This window comes from Stenella coeruleoalba (genome assembly GCF_951394435.1).
Source record: "Stenella coeruleoalba genome assembly, chromosome: 16".
NCBI classification, from domain to species: Eukaryota; Metazoa; Chordata; class Mammalia; order Artiodactyla; family Delphinidae; genus Stenella; species Stenella coeruleoalba.
In genome coordinates this window covers 61,466,508-61,489,048 of record NC_137162.1, presented here as the reverse complement: position 1 = coordinate 61,489,048, position 22,541 = coordinate 61,466,508, and the positions used below count along the sequence as shown (strand labels likewise).

The window sequence follows — 22,541 nt, the reverse complement described above, 5'->3', positions numbered from 1 at the left end:
CCTTTAGAAATCTTGCAGTGCCACTTCCCTTCCCATGTGGGAATTCCTTCCACAATGCCTGGCCAGGAGTGGGCGCGGTATAGTTTCTCAGGGAGTCCTTTCCATTGTTGGACAGCTTTAAATGTTAGAAAGTTTTTATTTGTCCAAATCACTGAATGTATCAGGATTAGGTTTGGCTGAATATAAGAGAAAAATCTACAGAAATAGAGATTTCTAAAAAGTAGAAATAAATTTTTCTAAAGTAAGAGAAATCCAGAGTCAACAGTTGGTGCTGATACTGCCGTTCCTAGGTCTTTGAGGAGGTTCCACTGCTCAGTGCATCCTCTCCAGGTCAGGATAACTGCTTTGAGCTTGAGCTGTCAGGTTCACGTTTCATTCAGCGGGAAGAGGAAATGGGAAGGAAAAGAGCTTGCCTGCATTCTTAATTTATTGTACATACAGAAGAGTGTATAAAGCACATATCCTCATTTTAAAGAATAACAATGAAGAAAACAATAATATATCTACCACCCAGGTTAAGAAATAGAGCGTTCACCACCAACCCCATGTGCCCCACCCTGGTTACATCTCCTTCCCTCTTCTCTACTGATATCACTCTACTATCCTGATTTTGGGGATAGTTATTCCCTTGCTGTTTAAGAAAAAAAATTGTGTTACCACCTAGTTCTACATCCTGAATTTTAATTTTGTTTGTTTTCAACTTGATACAAATGGATTTATATGTATTTTTTTAACCTTTAAAAAAAGTTGAAGTATAGTTAATTTACAATGTTGTGTTTGTTTCTGGTGTAGAGCAAAGTGATTTGGTTATATATATAGATATATATGTGTCTATCTATATTCTTTTTCAGATTCTTGTCCATTATCGGTTATTACAAGATAATAAATATAGTGCTATATAGTAGGGCCTTGTTGTTTATTTTATATATAGTAGTGTGTATATGTTAATCCCAAACTCCAAATTTATCCCCCCTCCTGCCCCTCCACTATCCCCTTTGGTAACTGTTAGTTTGTTCTCTATGTCTGTGAGTCTATTTCTGTTTTGTAGATAAGTTCATTTGTATGATTTTTTTAGATTCCACTTATAAGTGATTTCATATGATATTTGTCTTTTCCTTACTTCACTTAATGTGATCATCTCTGGGTGCCTCCATGTTGCTGCAAATGGCATTATTGCGTTCTTTTTTATGGTTGAGTAGTATTCCATTGTATATATGTACCACATCTTCTTTATCCATTCATCTGTTGCTGGATAGCTAGGTTGCTTCCATGTCTTGGCTGTTGTAAATAGTGCTGCTGTGAACATTGGGGTGCATGTATCTTTTTGAATTAGAATTTTCTAGGGATGTATGCCCAGAAGTGGGATGGCAGGATCATATGGTAACTCTATTTTTAGTTTTTTAAGGAACTTCTATACTCTTCTCCATAGTGGCTGCACCAGTTTACATTCCCACCAGTAGTGTAGGAGGGTTCCCTTTTCTCTACACTCTCTCCAGCGTTTATTATTTGTAGACCTTTTTTTTTCTTTTGCTGTACATGGGCCTCTCACTGTTGTGGCCTCTCCCGCTGCGGAGCACAGGCTCCGGACGCACAGGCTCAGCGGCCGTGGCTCACGGGCCCAGCCACTCAGCGGCATGTGGGATCTTCCCGGACCGGGGCACGAACCCGTGTCCCCTGCATTGGCAGGCGGACTCTCAACCACTATGCCACCAGGGAAGCCCCTATTTGTAGACTTTTTAATGATGGCCATTCTGACTGGTGAGAGCTGATACCTCATTGTAGTTTTGATTTTCATCTCTTTAATAATTAGTGATATTGAGCATCTTTTCATGTGTCTGTTGGCCATCTGTGTGTCTTTTTTGGAGAAATGTCTGTTTAGGTCTTCTGCCATTTTTTAATTGGGTTGGTTCTTTCTCTGATATTAAGCTGCATGAGCTGTTTGTGTATTTTGGAAATTAATCCCTTGTCGGTAGCATTGTTTGCAGATATTTTCTCCCAGTCCATAGGCTGTCTTTTCATTTTATGTTTCCTTTGCTGTGCAAAAGCTTTTAAGTTTAATTAGGTCCCATTTGTTTATTTTTGTTTTTATTTCCATTTCTCTAGGAGAGAGGTCCAAAAAAAATAATGCTGCGATTTATGTCAGAAAGTGTTCTGCCTATGTTTTCCTCTAGGAGTTTTATAGTATCCGGTCTTACATTTAGGTCTTTAATCCTTTTAGAGTTTGTTTTTATATATGGTGTTAAAGAATGTTCTAATCTCAATTTTTTACATGTGGCTGTCCAGTTTTCCCAGCATCATGTGTTGAAGAGACTATTTTTTTCTCCGTTGTATATTCTTCCCTACTTTGTTGTAGATTGACCATAAGTGTGTGGGTTTATTTCTGGGCTTTCTATCCTGTTCCATTGATCTGTATGTCTGTTTTTGTGCCGGCACCATACTGTTTTGATTACTGTAGCTTTGTAGTATAGTCTGAAGTCAGGGAGTGTGATTCCTCCAGCTCCATTCTTCTTTCTCAAGGTTGTTTTGGATATTTGGGGTCTTTTGTGTTTCCATACAAATTTAAAATTTTTTGTCCTAGTTCTGTGAAAAATATACCATTGGTAATTTGATAGGGATTGCAGTGAACGATTTATATGTATTTTTGGTGATTTTCCTATATTGCCCAGTATTTGCGAGATTCATCCATGTTGTTGCATGTAGTTTATAGTTTAGTTCATTCATTTTCATTGTTATATAGCATTTCATTATATGATTACTACAATTTATTTAGCCATTCCACTGATGATGGATATTTGGACTGTTTCCATTATTTCTTCTTGTAGTTCTATTAGATTTTATTGTACATAACTTGATATTTTATTACTAGGTGCATCCAGATCTAAAATTGTTACATCTTATCTAGTGAGTTGTGATTTTTATCTAATAATGCTTTTTGACTTAATATAACATAGCTATATGAGCTTTTTGTCATGAGATAGGCAAACTATAAGTGTTTGATGAATGAATGACTTGCCTGTTGTATAGGCAGAAACCGCAGAGCACTCGTCCTAGCCTGTTCTCCTGGCACATTGTTATTTACATGTCCTGTTATCCTACGAAGTGAACAAAGCACTTTTAAATTTAAAAAAAAAAGTGTGGAATTTTCTTTTTGGAGGGATAATTTGTGTACAGTAAAGGGCACAAATCTTAATGGTACAGGCCAATGAATATTTGTATATGGATACACGTACTCACTGCCCAGATCAAGATGTGAAAAATGTCCAGCATCCCAGAAAGCTCCTCATATCCCTCCCAGTTGATACCCACCAAAGGCTGTCATTCTTCTCACTGTAGTTTTGCTTATTTTTCAGTTTTATATAAATGGAAGCATACAATATATTTTCTTTTGTGAATGTCTTTTGTTCTGAATGTTGATTGTATCTGTGAGTTTCAGACATGGTCTGATGTAGCAATATTTTTAAGAATTATTGCTGTGTAGTTTTATGGTGTATAAAATATCAAAATTTATTCATTCTGTAGTTGATGAACATTTATGTTTCTAGTTTTTGGCTGTTATGAATGACATTGCTACATTCTTGAACATGTCTTTTAGTAAACGTAAATACAATTGTTGGGTCATGAGATATACTGCCAAACAGGTTTCTAAAGTGGTTGTACCAGTTTATACTCCTATAGGGTTTCCTTAGTATATAACTTTTGGATTTAGCTTTGGGCAACAAGTTTTAACATTTTGTTACCTGCACAGTGGAGGGAGCTTTAAGAACTCTTTCCTGAAGTAGTGTAGGTACTTCTAAAATGTGAAATGCCCTTTTCTTTGCATTCTCGTTTACCTAGTCTATAACTATTAATAACCATTTGATGGAAAAAAAAACCTTGGTTCTTTTTGAGTATTAAAAGGGCTCTGTTAAGAGCAGAGTTTAGATTTGTAAAACACCATTTGTAGCAGTTAATTCCAAGGCTGAAAACATAATCCTTTGGAACTCTTTGGAACCTAAGTAGTTGTGGTATATTTACGCCTTGTGCTCAGTAGTGGGAAGACCTTCTTTTTGGAGACTTTTCCTGAGAGGCATTTGAGTTCACTCCTTTGAACTGCATTTTGGTAGATGAGGCTAAAAAGGAATACATTAATCCTGCCTTGAGTTCCAGTCTTAATGGTGCTGAGTCTTTGAGACAGTTGAGGGAAATTGATAATTGTTTCAAATTCTGATGGGGAGGAATTGAGGACAAATATGAGAATGCCATGGTGGACTTGCTCCTTGTTGAGCTGTATTGCAGCCAGGGTGGAAGAAAGCCTAGGATTAGACTATATTACCCAGCCCTTTTTGATAAGCTTAAGGTTTCAGATGCTTTCGCATGAGTCATGCCTGCAGCAATCAACAATAGTCTATCTGGATGACTGAAATCAGGTTTATGATCTGTAAACATAAGTAGGTAACCGGTTTAATCCTGTTCTGTTAGTAGGTAAGGGGACACTTGCAACCTTCTGATTGAATTAGATTGTGGAAAGCTGAGTTGGTTTAACATCTGTCTTACAAAATTGAGGAGCAGCTCACTATTTACCTGCATTTATTACCATCATCTGTAGTAAAATACAGCATAGGCATGGAAATCAAACTACTTAAAGCCTCTCGCAGCTCTACCTTTGTGGCTTTGCCTGGAACATTGCAAAGGTCACTTTTCCTTGCTGCTAATTGAAAAGGAAAGGAAAATGTTTATCAGAGAATTCAGATTCATCAAATAATTTGTGAAGTGTTTATTATCTGCAGTCATTTGCTCATTACCTTGCTGCATTTAATATTCACAACAACCCTGTGAATTGTTTTTTTCTTGTGATTTTTTTTGTTGAACTATAACAATGGCATCTAGTTTTGTTTGCAGATGAGCGAAATCCAGTTGCACAGAGGTTCAATAAGTGCCAAAGGTCACACAGTTTCTAAGTGAGAGCTAAAACTAGAGTAGAAGCCTTTGACACTATCCAGACTTTCTAGGACACCACAGTGGCCTGTAAAACACTATTAACACGACTCTCAAAGAATTCACAGGAGTCGTGATGAGGTGTCAGTTCAGGACAATACTCAGAGGTGTCGGTCCTTTTCAGATATCCTGGGTAGTGGCTGGAGTATGTGTTCATGAAAAAAACACAAAAAGTGTTTTGAAAAAGTTTCGTCATTTTAGCAGTTAGTAATTTTGTTTATAGATTCTTAAAAACTATACCTCTGGACAATAATGACCCTTTTTGTCTAGTTTACCCATAATTACCCTACAAACTTCTACATTATTTTTAAGATACTTAGGGTTGCTTTCATTTGGAGTCCAAAGCTTTAATCTCTGTTTCTGGAATTGCAAAGTTTCTGCTATCTTTGGCCATATGGAAACTTTTTTTCCAGAAAGACTTTTTTAAAGGAAGTCTTTGAATCCAAACAGTCTTAGGTGGTTGGTCTTAGCTAAGAGAACATTTGGTGAGCATAAATGGAATTGCTGAGTCATAATGCTTTTTTTTCTTCAAAGTATACAATCCAGTGGTTTTTAGTGTATTCACAGAGTTGTACAGCTGTCGCTACAATTTAGAACATTTTCAGAAGAAACCCCTTACTCATTAGTAGTCACTTCCTCCCCGTCTCCTACTCCTAGGCAACCAGCAAACTACTGTTCGTCTATAGATTTCCTTATTCAGAACATTTCCTATAAATGAATCATATAAATACTACGTGGTGTTTTATAATTGACTTTTTTCTCTTAGCATGATGTTTTCAAGGTTCATCCATGTTGTAGCATGGATCAGAACTTCATTCCTTTTTATTATACTCATGAGGCTTTTCCTGAAGAATTGTAAGTGATGGATATATCCAGTGTTTCTATTTTGTTCTCAAAAATGTTGTTTGCTTTATATATAATAGGATATATATAATAGGATATAATTGCTATATATATAATAGGATAATATATATAATAGGATATAATAGCTTTATATATAATAGGATAGTTTGTCATATTAAGGCTACTTCTATGATTCATTTTAGGGAAGGCATTATTAATCTGAGGAATATGGATCCCATATATGACTGGCCTTCAGGATGTCCTGAACCCTTTGTAATTATTTGCAAGATTTTATATTCCCAGGCATGTTTTGGTGGGGGAGGTTAGGAGACTGAGAACATTTAGCTTTTGTTAAAAGATAATTTCCCAAAAAAGGTAAAATCATGACACTCATACAGTTAGGAAATGAATACACACTTTATTTTACTTACAGTGTTCAAAGGAGAAGTCCAAAGAACAGATACATTTATAGATCAGGAATATTAAAATAAGTATGCAAATGGAGGCAAAACTAGTTTCTTCCATAGTGGAGAGGGAGGTCATTTGAACCTTTACTGGACATGGCAGACTTTATATGTTTATAGATTAAGATCAGTTTGCATTGCTATCAGTTATCTACAACTTCCAGACTTGTAAAATAACTGCTATATAATCAGAATCAGAGGGATGTCCTAGACAATGTATGATTTTCCACTGGAAACACACATTTTTTCCTGCACTTTCAACAGATTATCCAAAAAGTCTGAAAGTCTTCCAAGTGTTGATTTTAAATTTAGAGTTTTACTTCAGTTTTAAAAAGCATCTCCTTTGTGACTAGATTTAGAAAAATGTTTGTATCCATTGAGTATCAGTCGGAGACCCAGGGATAGGTCTCTGGTTTATTCTTTTGAACAGGATTATTTGTTAGAAATCTCCAGAGAAGTAGGCTTTGCATCTTAACTTAGGTTACACTTTTGGGCATATATTCAGTATTTCTCATCTCTAATATCAGCATGACTATTGAAGGGAGGGGATTTCTATAACTAGTTTAGAAAAGTCTAGCTTTTCTAGAAAAAAAAAGTCTAGCTATCTTAACTCTGACAAAGGTAGCTAGATAATCCTATTAGTAAAAGAAGTACAGGAAGGGAGAAGCCTAGACAACTTCTTCCCCAGTTGTGGTATGCTCAGGGAAGTCAAGACTTCTCCTTTGTGTGTGAAGAACGTAGGATTATTTCCACTAGACCTTGCTTATTCTCCAGGGGGTTCTCATTTCCAGTCTTCAGAGGATAATGAACCTCTTTTACTTTGAAAGGTAACTTCTGTGCACGTGTACAGTAAGTCATTTAGCTACTGACTTTAAGAGACTCTGGGAGTTCATAGCAAATTTGGCAACATGACATGTTCACGTTTGCAGAGTACTTTTTCCCCACATCTTCCCTACTTCCCTCAGGCTGAGAATGTATTTACCAAGAAAACCCATGATTGCCCTTACCTCTACATCCGTCAGCCTGTTCCTCTGCTTGTTCAGCTTAGTTTTATGCATTTCAGTCTTCTCTGCTAGGTTAAGCTCCCTGTAGTGATAGACATCAGTGCCTTTCTTGATAGACATCAGAAGAGAGGTGCTCAGAGTTGTTAGTTGACAGAATCAGCATCTGTCTTCACTTGAAGACAGACTTATGGTCCTGACCATAAGTAAATGAATAAAAAGTTCTCAGCAACCATTTGGCAGTCTTCGGGGCTGCCCACTTTTATGAACCCAGGAGCTTGGATTTTCTGTGAGTGCACTCCTAATGACTGGAGAACATTGCATGGCTGTCTCTCCTTTCTGAGGCCAAGATTGTGTCTCAGTGACCGGGTGCTTTGCCCAAATACTCCAGTGTTAAGTGTAGAGCAATTAGACTTTGTAAGTGCTTGTGAACTAGTACTGAGCATGTATACTTGACTCGAGGCATGGCTGGAAGGGAAATCTGGACAGTTACGCTTTTTGAGATGAGCTTCTCAGATACTGGATCTTTTGACTTACATAGTAGAATTTTGGCGGAAGTATATGGTTTGCTCTTTACCTCCTAAGAAATGATGACTCGGTCCCTTTAAACATTTCTATATCACACAGTCACCGTTGGTTGGTTGGAATGACTGTTTGGTTTATTGCACAATTCTTACTTCTTTAATGACCCAAGGGAGTTTTCCCTTTGAGCTTGTGATCTGTTTTTGCTGATAAACTTTAATGCCTTTTGAGGCTCTAAAGACAATAGTGTTTTCTTACCTGTTTGCTTTGCACTTTGAAGTTCTGCAGAATGTACTATGAAAGAGAATCAGATTCAGTTCATTTTTTTCCCATTTTTAGAGCAGAAGTAGAGTAAGAATAAATACTTAACTTTTAGGCTTTCTTCTGTATTTTAACTTCACTCCCTTACCTGAGTCTTAGTCACTAGAGTACCATTTGATTTGAAGACATTCAGGCGTGGATGAACTGGGTAAAACAGGTTTTTCTTTTCCTCAACAGCCCATTCCTGCTTTAAAGCTCAGATTTCTGACTCTTCTGGAAAAACTCTTTTGAGTGTTGAATTGTGCACTTGTATTAGAGGTGAAGAAAGTGGAAGGAAGAGGAAAACAAAATCCTTTTTTTCTCTGTAGCATTGCAGAGTGGAAGATTTTGATTTTCTTTAGTATCTGGCCAAAGAATAAATATTAGCCATGAGTAATGCATTGATCTGTGGATTGATGTGGCTGGGCCCCAACTTTAACACTTCTGGTAAAACTTGGTGGATGTCTTTTTACCCCCGTCTAGTAATATGTTAACTCAATTATTGGGTAATTCTTTTATCAAAGAAGGTGATGGGGAGAGTAGGGGCCATGTTGTGGTGTAGAGAAAGGGTTCTTAACCAAGCAAGGATGTCTGTCACAATCACCTGGGGGAAGTTTTCCAAAATATATATTTCTGGGCTCCACTCTGTACTTACTAAACCTCTGGGGTGGAGTGTTCTGGAGAAAGCTCCTTGGCTGATTTTGATGCGTTCTACTGGTTCGCCCCCATTAAATCATGGTGAAGGGATTGTTATTATTAAGGAAAGAAGCACCATCCAGTGTGGGTCTGGAAATGTCTTCTTTCAGTGATAATCATTTTTAGAATGTTTCTTCTGGTATAAGTTGGTAATTAAGGACATTTAATGGGGGAAAATTATCACTGCCTAATTGACAGTTGGTTAAGTACAGTAATAGTTCTCAAAGAAGTTTTTTTCGGGGGAATGGGGGTGTGGATAGTGCCATTATGGGAAGTCTGCTTACAGAATCTTGTTCTCTTGAAGTGATTTAAGGACTGAAAGAGTTTATTATCATTGGGGAGAGCCGTGGCTAGTACTGATAGGAAAGTATCTTGTGATTGGAGCATTCTGAGTTTCCTGGACTGAGTCACTCCATCACGTCATAATCCTGGCCTCACAAAAATGTTAAGAGAATAAATCCTAAGTATAAAAAGCACTGAGATTGTGTTGAGTGGAAAATAACCTTAGTGTTAACTCCCTTCACTGCATTACAGAACCGCATTCTAAATTTAAGGAAGCCAGGAGTGAAACCACTGTAACACACTGGTTTTAAAACTGAAGGTCATGATCCATTTAGAGGGATGCAGAATCAATTTAGTGGGCCAAGCCTTTGAAAAAAGAAGGAAGAAATAGAAAAGAAATGTAAGTGTATTACAAGTAATAAGGTGTTAAGTATTATTTTGGAAATTTTTGTTTTGGTTTTATATCTTTCTGTTGCTGTGCGTGCTAGTTTGTGTTGTAAAATACATTTTTGTGGGACTGTATTGGAAAAGTTTGAAACTCTTTGGTCTAAAAAGTGACATGCCCTGGGACTTCCCCGGTGGCGCAGTGGTTGAGAATCCACCTGCCAATGCAGGGGACACGGGTTGGAGCCCTGGTCCAGGAAGATCCCACATGCCGCGGAGCAACTAAGCCCATGTGCCACAATATGGAGTCTGCACTCTAGAGCCCGTGAGCCACAACTACTGAAGCCCGTGTGCCTAGAGCCCGTGCTCCGCACCAAGAGAAGCCACCACAGTGAGGAGCCCGTGCACCACAACAAAGGGTAGCCCCCCGTTCTCCACAACTAGAGAAAGCCCACGTGCAGCAATGAAGACCCAACACAGCCAAAAAAGCCCAAACCATATGCTTAAAAAAAAAAAAAAAAAAAAAAAAAGTGGCAGGCCCCAAATTTACCAAATTTGTAGACTGCTACTATCATGTTCACGAAAGTGTCTTGCTCCCTTGAAGTGATTTGGGGGGTGAGAGGGTTCAGTATGAGAATAGTAGGCTACCAAGCTCCCATACATTCCAGCAGCTGCCTTTTGTCTAGTAATGATTAGGATTATTGAGTACTATTTTGATGTCTTTTAGGTATCTGCTAAAACCTAAATCTTTAGATTGAAGTGGGATGAATAAAAAGAGAAAGTCTGGTTACTTTATTCATCCTTATTTGACAGTAGCTTCTTCAAAGTAGTTAATATTTTAAATCTTCACACTAAAGTTGATATTTTTTCCTTTAATATTATACTTTTAAAAGATTTATGGTATTCTTACTATCATTTTATATACATTCATTGGGCAAAGTATTTTGTTTTTTTCCTCTAGGGGAATACATTTCCAATTTTATAGAAGTGTGAAGGAAAGAATGCTTTTTTTTGTGGAAGTTTTACCAAAACTACTTTTCTATTAAGCAAATATTGGAGATAAACAGCCACAAACACCCACACATACCCACAGACACACATGTACACAGACACTTTATTTTGTGAATATTCTGTGTCCCTTCTAGATAAAGAAATGAAGGCACAGGTGGGTGAAATAATTTGCCTGGAGTTGCACAATAAGCTAGTGGCCTTCATAGATGACCACTTATGGTTCTTGTATTTCCAGAGACACAATGTAGAGATTAAGTTGAAATAGACAGAAGCCTAAGTATTGTAATTATAAATAAATATGCAAGTGTATATAGACAAAATATATTTCTATAAGAAGAAAGATGCGGTGGGAAATAGTAATTGTAATTATATTAAGTTCTCGTGCCATCTCTGTCTAGATGTTTTTTCTGTAGTCATGACCTAGCAGTACAATTTTGGTTTGTTGTATGTTACCATATATCCAAGGTATATTCTGCCAGGAGCATAAATTGTGGAAAGAAAATTCTTGGGATAGCACTGGATTGTAATGTGTTTAGTGATCCTCTGCCTGTGACACTGAGAATGAAGAACTGAAAGAGTACTAAATACTGGCAGGAGGCGTGGGTTCCTACTCTCCACTCTGACACAAGCCCGTCTGCATGAGCTGAGTGAGGTACGCCGTGCTGCTTCGGGGCCTCTGTAAAATGAAAATGTGGGCTTGATCTCTAAAGTTCTCTTCAACATTTAGATTGTATACTTCCCCAGGGCTGGACTATTGCATCAGAACCCAGCCTGGGGTTGCTGCTGGTTGCAAGGCCCCAAGGAACTGCCTCATCCTTTTTTTCCAAGGAGATAGCACACGTTACCTCACAGAGCCCTATAGTGCAGCGAGTTGTCAGTGTTGTGAGGTGCTTCTTTGTTGGGACTGAGCCTAGGTTGTTTGTAGTAACCTAGAAGAACCTTGGAATGAGGCCAGGAGATATAATTTCTGTGACCCACTGGTTGCCCATTCAAAAAGCTTGCTAGGACCCCTCCAAGTACAGTATCATTCTGTCACTGGAGTAAGAGAATATAGAAATAGATCTCCTTGAGAGGTGTTTCTCTATATCTCCTCTTAAGGAGATATATTCAAGGACTCCCATTATCTTCTCATAGCAATTACAAAGAAAATATACTTTTGCTGAATATAATTTTGTAAATGTTAGCAAGGAATGCCTTCATATCGTAATAGGCTTTTTAAAAATGGAAGTAGTTTGCATGTGCTGATTCTTTGCTCTTTCCCTAATACTAGTTGTGTTACTCGTTTGTTTAGTCAGTGCTGTGATAATATCTACAGTCATCTTTTGCAATTGGTAACCTCTATTTTCTGGGTGAACCAGGAACTAGAATCACCAGAGGAAAAGCTGATCTGTATGATTGTTCTTCCGTCATCCCATTCATACACACCATTCAACCGTTTGGTTTGATCACAGCTTTAACACTAGAAGATTCTCTATAATAGTTGAAATTATGACATACCTTCAATGATGGTAGACTCCTCTGGTCTTTCTCTGGTCTCGACCAGCACTGCCACTGCTGTGCAGGATTGAGATTGTTGATAGCAACAGTGGGCTCTAGGGAATGGCCACCAAGAACTATGAGGGGGTTGCAGATAAACTGTGTTTCCATGGATAGCCCTCTGGGAACCCAGTACTTGTCTAATGCTAATTACCTTATACTGCATCCTAATTGCTAAGTGTATAAATGCTTTCAACAAACATTAGTTGAGCACCCGTCCTCCTTCTGAGCTTTCATGCTGCTCCTCGAACATTGCATGTAGATATCCAACAGGAACATAAACCTACGGCAATATCTTGTTCTCAGAATCTCCTCTACCATCTTCAGCTTCCCTTCCTCTTCTAGTCTGCCATGGTTAATGCTGTCACCACTAAGCCAGTCTCTCAAACTTGAAAATCTGGAATTATCTGTATTTTTCCCACTCCATACTTTCTATATCTAATAAGTTATCAAACACTGTTCTAAAAATGTTGTTCAAATCCATACCATGTTTTGGCCCAGATACCATACTGCTTAAGGTGAAACCCAGTTTATTTCTCCCCTGGACATTTTTTAAAATTAATTAATTAATTAAATTTATTTATTATTTTTGGCTGTATTGGGTCTGTTGCTGTGCGCGGGCTTTGTCTAGTTGCGGTGAGCGGGGGCTACTCTTTGTTGTGGTGCATGGGCTTCTTATTGTAGTGGCTTCTCTTGTTGCGGAGCACAAGCTCGAGGTGCGCGGGCTTCAGTAGTTGTGGCACAGGCGCACGGGCTTAGCTGCTCCGCGGCATGTGGGATCTCCCCGGACCAGGGCTAGAACCCAGGTCCCCTGCATTGGCAGGCGGATTCTTAACTGCGGCACCACCAGGGAAGCCCCTCCCCTGGACTATTTCAACAGTCCTCTTAACTAAAATTTTTGTCTCTGATTTCTGTCCTCCTTCTATTCCTTTCCCATGAAGTTATCTTAAAAAAAAAAAAAAATTGCTCTCCTGATTAATACCCATACCTTTCATTTTGTTTTTGTTGTTCTGCTATTTGCTTTCTTCTTCTTTTTTTTTTAACTCAACATCGTGTTCTGGTAATTTTTCCATGTGGTTCATTTAAATCTGTCTTTTTTAAAATATATAAATTTATTTATTTATGTATATATTTTTTATTTTTGGCTGCATTGGGTCTTCGTTGCTGCGCACGGGCTTTCTCTAGTTGGGGCGAACGGGGGCTACTCTTTGTTGTGGTGCACAGGCTTCTCACTGCGGTGGCTTCTCTTGTTGTGGAGCCTGGGCTCTAGGTGTGCGGGCTTCAGTAGTCGTGGCTCACGGGCTCTAGAGCGCAGGCTCAGTAGTTGTGGCGCACGGGCTTAGTTGCTCTGCGGCATGTGGGATCTTCCCAGACCAGGGCTCGAACCCGTGTCCCCTGCACTGGCAGGCGGATTCTTAACCACTGCGTCACCAGGGAAGTCCATAAATCTGTCTTCTTTTTAATGCTGCATAGTATGGGTACATAAAATGTATATATTATAGTTTATTTAACCATTTATCAATGGACAGTCATTTATATTTTTTCTTTTGCTGTTACAAAGAATACTGAAGTGAAAGTCCTTGAACATGTACATAGGTGCAATTATATAGATATCAAAAAGAATTTCTGGGTAAAAATGAATATATATTTAAAATGTTAATAGATACTGACAAAGCACTTTACAAAAAGTACCTATCAATTTATACTTCCAATCTCTATGCGTTTTTTTTCCCAAGACCATTTAAAATCTGGACCTAGTGTATTTCTCCCAGCCTCAGTTCTCTTGTAACTTGATGTGTTCACTCATTTACTTGGTCACTGTCAAGCCACTCTCCAAGCTTTTATTCAGTACAGGTTGTTTGCCAGGCACCATGCTATGTGTTGAGGATTTAGTGCTGGAGAAGACAGATATGGTCTCTGCCCTCATCTAGCCTGTGCTCTTACTACACAGACCTTTTTGCCATTCTCAGACTCTTTTTATGCATTTGCAGCTATTATTCTGTCTTCCTGGTATGACTTTTTTTTCTTTTAATTTTTCTGCCTAGAGAATTTTTTTGATCATTGTTAGATTTTATCCTCTGTCATATCTTCCTAATCTCCCCTCAGGTAGAGTTAGATAGGCCTTCCTTAGTGGTCTCTCTTAGCACTTCATTTACAACCTTTTTATAGTGTTTATCCTGAAGAGTTCCAGTTACTTGTTTATATATGTGTGTGCCCATGTGTGTCTGCATGTGTATGTATGAACCTCTCTCATTAGATTGTAAGCTCAGTAAGGGCAAGAACTTAGCATATATACCTTAATGTTCCCCCAGCTGAATGCCTTAAACACTGGAGAAGCTTCATAAATGTTGAATAAGTGAGTGAATGGCAAACTGAAGATGAACTTATTTTGTACAGGGCACTCGGTGGCTTGTGAATATGACTGGGATCCGGTCAGTCTTCAGGGACCTAATCATGTTGTAAAGGAGATGAGAAACAGATGAGTAGACTGCAAGGCACATTGTGATCAGCTCTGTGTAGAGGCACAAATGAATGTTTGATGAGAATTTAATGGGGGAGATTAATTCTCATGAGTTGGGTATTCTGGTAACTTCAGGGGAGAGGATTTTTTCTTGCTTGTGCTATGTATTGTGAGGGATACACATAGTGATAAGATACGGTTCCTGGCTATAAGAGTTTTCGTCAAATAGGGCCTTAGAGCAGAGATTGGCAGGCTATGGCCTACGGGCCAAATCTGGCCTGCTGCTTGTTTTTGTATAGCCCATGAGCTAAAATGATATTTTAACTTGAAATTGTTTTTATAAAAAGAATATTTTGTGATATGTGAAATTACATGAAATTCAAATTTTAGCATCTGTAATTAAATTTTGTTGGAACACAGCCACGTTCATTTCTTTACCCACTATTTTGTGACTGTGTTTGCGCTACAGCAGCAGAGTTGAGTAGTTGTGACAGAGACTTTTGGCCTGCAGCGCCTAAAATACTTACTATCTGGCCTTTTACGGAAACAGTCTGCTGCCTTTTGTGTTAGAGGTAGGGAAAGATTCAAGTAGAGAAGAAGAGAAAGACATTCATATTGAGAAGATTAGTTGAGTGGGACAGTGAATACTGCAGTCATCTAGAAACTTTAGAGCTGAAATGATGATCTAGCTTAACCTTTTATTTATTTATTTTATTTATTTTTGGCTGCATTGGGTCTTCGTTGCTGTGTGCGGGCTTTCTCTAGTTGTGGTGAGCTGGGGCTACTCTTCATTGTGGTGAGCTGGGGCTACTCTTCATTGCGGTGCGCGGGCTTCTCATTGCGGTGGCTTCTCTTGTCGAGCATGGGCTCTAGGTGCGCAGGCTTCAGTAGTTGTGGCATGCGGGCTCAGTAGTTGTGGCTCCTGGGCTCTAGAGTGCAGGCTAAGTAGTTGTGGTGCATGGGCTCAGTAGTTGTGGCTCGCGGGCTCTAGAACACAGGCTCAGTAGTTGTGGTGCATGGGCTTAGTTGCTCCATGGCATGTGGGATCTTCCCGGACCAGGGCTCGAACCTGTGTCCCCTGCATTGGCAGGTGGATTCTTAACCACTGCACCACCAGGGAAGTCCAATTAACCTTTTATTTTACAGATAGAAGATCAAAAACGCTGTCAAAGTCCACTTGTCTGTTAAGGGGCAGTGTGCACTGGAGTTCCTAGCGCAGAAGCAGGATGATAAGATTATTGCTGGGGTAGGGCCAGATCATGAGTGGCCTTGCCCTTGAAAAATGAGTTGAAGAGCAAACTAAGAATAGACTTCCTTTCTCTCTTTGAATGTAATATTTCTTTTTTCTTTTGTATTTCTAGAAGGCCTTTGAGCCCTACTTCGAGATTTTGCAAGTGTATTCCACAAAGGCCAAGAATTATGTAAACGGGCATTGCAGCAAGTATGAGCCCTGGCAGCTAATTGCATGGAGTGTCGTGTGGACTCTGCTGATAGTCTGGGTATACGAGTTTATCTTCCAGCCAGAGAGTAAGTATACTGTCCCCCCTGTAAAGATACAGTGGAGTTACACTAGCTTTGGAACTGATGGCTAAGGGACTGTACTAATTTCTTGTCTGGTTGGTTTGGTTGTGATTTTTAAAATCTGTTTAAATAGAAAGGACATTGCCTTCTGACTGGTAAAAGTTTAATAGGACTTGTGTAACTGTAACTGTTACATTGATTTTTTCTGGATTTGCAGTTTACATTGAAACCCCTGAGAGATTAGTCCTGGTAAGGATCCACAGAGTGTGGCTTAAACTCTCTTCACTTTCAGCTTCTTGCCTAGAACATAATTGTGTCACCTGGAGTTCCCCAAGCATGAGTTTATTGCTTTCATTTTAGGCCATTGTTTCAATAAAGATTATGTGACATTGGAACAGCACTCATGCAGTGACCATTGGAATGTCTGCTGTGTGTCAGGCACTGCCAGGCTCTAGGGATCTATACAAGTAATACAGGGTCCGTGTCCTGTTGGAGTTGAACCTCTGCTGTCAGGGGACAGTACACTTTGAGCTTCCTGGGTAGTGACTCTGGGAGCCAGACTGACATGGGAAGAGGAGGCTGCTTCTCAGGGAGTGTGGAAGATGAGATGGCTATTAGTGATCAGTTTGAACATCCTCCATCCTTCCTCAGATCCTGCCCACACTCCCTGCACCCCTCCCAACCTCCCAACCGCCTGGTTGTGTGGTACCTCCTTACAAATTCTTTTCCCCTGCAGGCTGTGTTTTGTAAGTAAATGGTAGGAGAGGTGGTGGGTGCTCTGTACACTCCCCTGCACCCCTTCCTCACCCTTAGTACGGTATCTGAGTTAATAATATTGATGAGAGTTGCTTGCCATTTCTCATTTGTTTAAAATTTCCATAACTATTTGCTTCCCCGATAACATCCGTTTGAAGGGGCTCTTTAACAGAATACTGCTTCTGCTTTTCTGCCTCTTCCCCCAGAAAAGTCAACTTAGAGGCCAGATTCTGTTTCCTCTCTTTACCATGCAGACAGCCATCCAGCTGTTCTAGTAACATTGCCGGGTTATGGCGGAGTCAACATTGCACTTAGTTAACATGGAAATGAGACGTGACTGCCCTGTCTGAAGTTTAGCTCACTCCAGCTTTAAAAACCCTGTCCTCAATTTCTGCTCCTAGTCCGTGCAAGATTTTCTCATAAACTCTGACAAATTAGACAGACTAACCCTTGTGCTTCGTTTGCTCCATGGTTTGGAAACGGACGCAACCCCTGTCTCTTCTGCTCAGGCTTATTCCTTTCCTGGGAAGCATGTGATTCAGTGCTGCCCACCATCCTGTCCGATTCCAGAGGCCTCTAAGGAGTAGCAGTAAATGGACTTCTCTTTTTTTTATTGTGATAGAATATACATAACATAAAATTGATCATTTTACCCATTTTTAAGTGGACAGTTCAGTGACGTTAAGTACATTCACATTGTTGGGCAGCCATCGCCACCATCCTTCTCTAGAACTCTCTCACCATTGTAAGTTCCGTACCCATTAAACACAAACTTCCCACGACTCCCTCTCCCCGGCTTCTGGCAGCCACCATTCTGTGCACCTTTCCTTTTAAGATGGTGCATTTGTAAATCCAAACTAAGGCCAGAGATCTTGAGGTTTATGTTTCTTTACTGTGATTAGTATTAGCTTTAGGTTTTCACTTCTGTTTTCCATTGTGCAGCCCTCGGTGCCCGTGTGCATTTTGCTTAACCGGTAGTTGAAGCAAAGCCGTCTTAGGTCTCAGGTACTTACTTGCCTTTAGCGTTCAAAAAAGAATGTGCTGGCTTCTGAGTACACCATGAGAAAATTAATAGGAGCAGTGTGTTAATGGTATGTGGCATCTGAATCTTTGTGAACTCCAAGCCATTGTGGTTGTTTTATTTTTAATAACATTTTTTCTTATTATAAAAGCAGTACATGTTCATTGTATAAAATTAGGCAATGTAGCTAAACCATAAGAAAAAAATTCAAATCTTATTACCTAGAGACAACCACCATTTATGTATCTGTATCTCTTTCTGTATCTGAATCTGCTTGAATCATATAAAATGTAGTTTTTGTCGGTCGAAAATTGTTGAATATTGGCAATTTCATATTGCTTTAACACACATACACAAACAACACATTTTTTATTTTGTAACTTCCAACTTGAATTTTAGACACAGATAGAAATGTCTTCCCGCCAGAGATTGGAGGTAATTTTGATAGAACTGCCGATTTCTTCAGCACCTTGCTCATGTAGAAGTATTCCACGTATTACTGAACATCCAGTCACTTTTAGTATATTGCCTTAGAGGAGTCTAAGGTCCGTTTAGTGATAAATTTTGCTGATCTTCAAATTCCGGGTACCCTTCTGAGGGGGGAGGGTAATTGCGGAACACAGGACAGACACGGTAGATAAGAAATGGAGGCGGCAGGAGGGTGGGACGGGGCAGGGCTGGAGCCCTCTAAGGTGTGATCTCTCCTTTAATCCTGCTCCATCCTTACTAACTCATGTTGACTTAAACTGTGGGACTGTCTGCAGTTCATCAACAGAAATCTGAGTTCTGTGGTAGGAGGAGGTTTCTAGCCATGGCACCTTGGGCAACACCCTTAAGCCTGGTGGCCTGTTTCCTCACAGTAAAATGAGCATAATAATACTGCTTTACCCAGTCTCAAAGAGTGATGGGAGGATCGAGTGGCATAAGTGGTGTGAAAGGAATTTGTAAACTGTAAAGAGCCAAGCATTGTCGTTCTTACACTGGCATTTCTTATTGTATTACCTTAAAACATTCTCGTTACCTTTTTTTCCTGTACCTCTGGGAAATTTTGCTTTTGAGATTCTCTTTTGAGGTCTTGACCACATAATCTTTTCATTCTCAATTTCTCCATCTCTGGTCTGTATTCTGTTCTTTTTACCCTGTACCATATTATTTCACAGCTTCCACAAAATTCGTTTACTCTTTTCTCCTCCACCTGTGGTCACATCAATGTACTTTTGGACACCTGACTCAGCTTGCTGATTTCTAGACCTCTTTCTACCTCATTAATTAACTACTTCATCTGTTAAATAAGGAAGTTGTTCTGAATCTTTACAGCTTTAACATTGTTAGAAATAATCAAATAACAAGCAGCTTAACTATCCAACACTAAGTTATGCTCATTTGATGGACTACTGTGGTAACACTGAAAAATACGTTTAGGAAGAATTTTTAATAATGTAGAAAATGCTGTAAATGAGAAGAGGGTATGACATTGTACATACAGTAAGATCTCAGGACTGAAAGGAGATACTCCAAAATTTAAACAAAAAGTAACAGTGGTTTCAGTCCCTTTGTCTTAGTCAGTCTGTGTCTTAGATAGTGGGTTTTGTCCCAGACATTTACAGAGTGTTGACCTCAGTGCTAGGCACTTAGGGATGCAACCTAAGCAAAAACAACTAGTAAAGATGCAAGGCATCATATAATAAATACCCAAAAAAGGTACAGACACATTCTTTGGCTGTTGAAAGCACCTTCTGGCCAAGGAAATTGGATTTCCCAGATCTCCTAGGAAAGCAGTGAAGTTCATTCAGTTCATGCCTTGTATCTTTGCAGAAAGCCTACGTGTAGATTCCTTAGAAACTCACTTGGGTTAACTGAAAATTCCTGTTGTGCATCTGAAGCAGTGTAGGGGCCTGGGAATCTAGGACTAGAAAAACAAAGACTTCAGTTAAATCCCCGCGCCATCACCGATCTGATCTGTGGCCTTGAGCAAGTTAATGCTTTGATCCTTAGCTGCCCTTGGATAGTAGGTAGTGCCTTCTTTGCCAACCTCAGAATCTTGTTGTCAGTCAGTTGAGATATACTGAAGTGAATTCATTAAAAGGCACGACTGTCTATTTAGATGCCATGTATTTATAACTATTGTAATTGATAGGATCAGAATTCCATATTTGTCCTGTGTACTGCCCAACAGAATGGAGTCTGATTGGTGTCCGTGATATTTGAAGGCCTTTTTAGGTCCAGAAAATGTTGTTGGGATGTGTGTTGGATGAGAGACTGGAGCATAGATCCTGAAGAAAAGCACGGGTTGGGCATTTGTTTTGAGGGAGGGGAGAGAAATGTTGGGCATCCGGAAACCTTGGGAAGGTAAGGAGCTCTGCAATATACTTGACCCAGCAATTCTCTTTCTCGGAATTTATCCTGTAGGTATACTGTCACGTACACATACGGTGTGTGTTACAAGGTTAGCTATTTCAGCATGGTTTGTGATAGCAAATATTAGAAACAACCTAAGTTTCCATCAGGAAAGGGCAGGTTAAATAAACATCCATCTAATGGAATACTCTACAGGTATAAAAATGAATGGGGAAGCACAGATCTTTAAGAGAATATTGCTAAGTAGAAGAACAAGGTCTAGTACAGTGCTGGAGAATGCTACCTTTTGTGTAAAAGAGACAAATAAGAACATACCTCTATTCTTACTTGTATATGCATAAAGAAATTCTAGAAGAGTATCTAGAAACTAGTAGTAATATTAACCTGGGGGTAGGATGAGGGTCTGGGGGATAGATGAGAGAGTGTGTGTGTTTATTTTTTTATTTTTGAACCATGTAAATGTATTACTTATTCAAAAATTAAAAGGTTTTTTAAAAAAGGAAAGAAACTACCTTTGCCATCTGAGGGCAGGTGACATTGTGGAGGACATGTTGAATAGTTCATACATTATGACTATCAGGTCATATAATATGTGGAAATTTATTTGGATAATAGAACCATTTGTTTCTTTTAGGTTTATGGTCAAGGTTTAAAAAGAGATGTTTTAAGCTTATCCGGAAGATGCCTATTATTGGTCGTAAGGTAAGCAGAATCCTGTAGATTTTCCCTACCGCCTCCTACCCCCATGGTCATCAGACCTCTTTCTGTATAGTCACTGAAACTAGAAGTTCAAGGGGGCTGGGTGAGTTTTGTCCCCCACCTCCAAGAAACATTCGACAATGTCTGGAGACATTTTTGGATATCACAAGAGGAGGTGGGTGCTGTCGGCATCTAGTGGATAGGGGCCAGGGACGCTGCTGAACACCCTCCAGTGCACAGGTCAGCCTCCACAGCAGAGGACTGGCTGACTCAAAATAGCAGAAGTGCCAAGAATGGGAAGGCTGACCCAGCCCTTTCTCCAACGTATCTGACAGAAGGAGAAAGATGCTATTCAGGAGAAATTTGAAATTCGACAACCTGACAGAAGTGACATGAAGCTTTGGAGCAATATTTGGCTGAATTTAGATACTTATCAGGGATTGAGTGCTTACATGGTTTAGATCAGGGTTGGCAAACATTTCCTGTGAAGGGCTAGGTATGAAGCATTTTAGACGTTGCAGGCCCTGCCATGTCTGCCACAGCTCCTCACCCCTGCCCCTTGCAGAGGGAAAGCAGTGATAGTACGATGGGTAGAGGAATGAGCCTGGCTGTGTTCCAGTGAGATTCTCTTTACAAAAACAGGCACAGGCCACATTCAGGCTATAGTTTGATTTGGCCTGTAGTTTGCTGATCCCAGGTTTAGAAACTTAGAGCAGAGCCATTCTCTTGCTCTTTGTTCATGTCTGTAGTCTAGTACATTCCCTTCACTGGATCCTCTCTATCCTCATCCACGCTCAGGATAAAACAGTCACGTCTGTGCCCTTCCCACAGCTTCTTTATCACAGGTGAACATAAACAGGGCAGGCCCCACTGCAGGCTGTAAGGAACGCATATGATCCTTGATGGCTTCATCTTCCTTGCTTCCCTGCCCTGCCCCTCAGCTTTGCTGCAAGCTTTCTTTCACTTTTGGCTTTCAGTTCCTTTTCCCCTTTCCTGACCAAACCAGGAAAGATGGCAGTTACCTTTTAGCCTTTGACTGAAGTCCATTCAGACCCCTGTGCTAAGTCTCCCAGGACTTTGTATTTTCAGGTTCATTTCCTGTGGGGAAGTGGAAGGAATAACTGGGGTGGAGAAGGAGCATGAGGGCTTTTATTTGACCTCTAATCATATTAAGTCCTAAAATTAAATCTACTTTAGTCCTTAGAAAATGAAGGGTAGGGGAGAGGGAAGATAGAAAGGATGGACTGATCACAAAGGATAATAGCTTTCCCCCATATTATTCCCTGTATTTTTTCTGCCTTTATTCATCACAGTTTTCTCCTTCAGTTTCAGATTTTGAGACAAATAAATGCTGGGGTTCCAGAACCCATTAAATGTATATGATAACAGAATTGGAAGGTACTTAGAAACTGTATAATCACCTTTCAATTTTTAGATACAGATTTTGAGGCACCGAGACAAAAGTTACTTGTTTTGAGTGAGTGTGTGTGTCCCTCTGTCATTCATTGAGCACCTGCTCAGGGTCAGGTACTATTCTGGGTGCTGGGGACACAGTGGTGAACATGGCCAAGTCCTTCCTCCACAGAATCTATATTTCAGTACTAAGGAAAGACAGAAAATGAGTGAGTAAACAAATACATAAGAATTTCACTTGGAAATAAATGCTGTGAAGAAATTAAAATGCAGTGGACGTTCTGAGGCAAGAATTGGGG

General features: G+C 39.6%; 1 protein-coding gene across 2 annotated transcripts in view; it reads left to right on the top strand.

Moving 5' to 3' along the window:
• Positions 1-22,541, top strand: part of SGPL1 (sphingosine-1-phosphate lyase 1) — a 55,846-nt gene that overhangs the window by 6,507 nt on the left and 26,798 nt on the right. Inside the window, exons 1-3 of one of the 2 annotated variants that reach the window (XM_079899610.1) lie at positions 9,279-9,482; positions 15,836-16,001; positions 20,765-20,832. In XM_079899610.1, the coding sequence (XP_079755736.1) occupies positions 20,812-20,832 (21 nt within the window). In that variant the 5' untranslated portion in view covers positions 9,279-9,482; positions 15,836-16,001; positions 20,765-20,811. Of the gene's footprint in view, positions 1-9,278; positions 9,483-15,835; positions 16,002-20,764; positions 20,833-22,541 lie in introns of those variants that run through there. The other variant, XM_079899609.1, reaches the window with a different exon arrangement.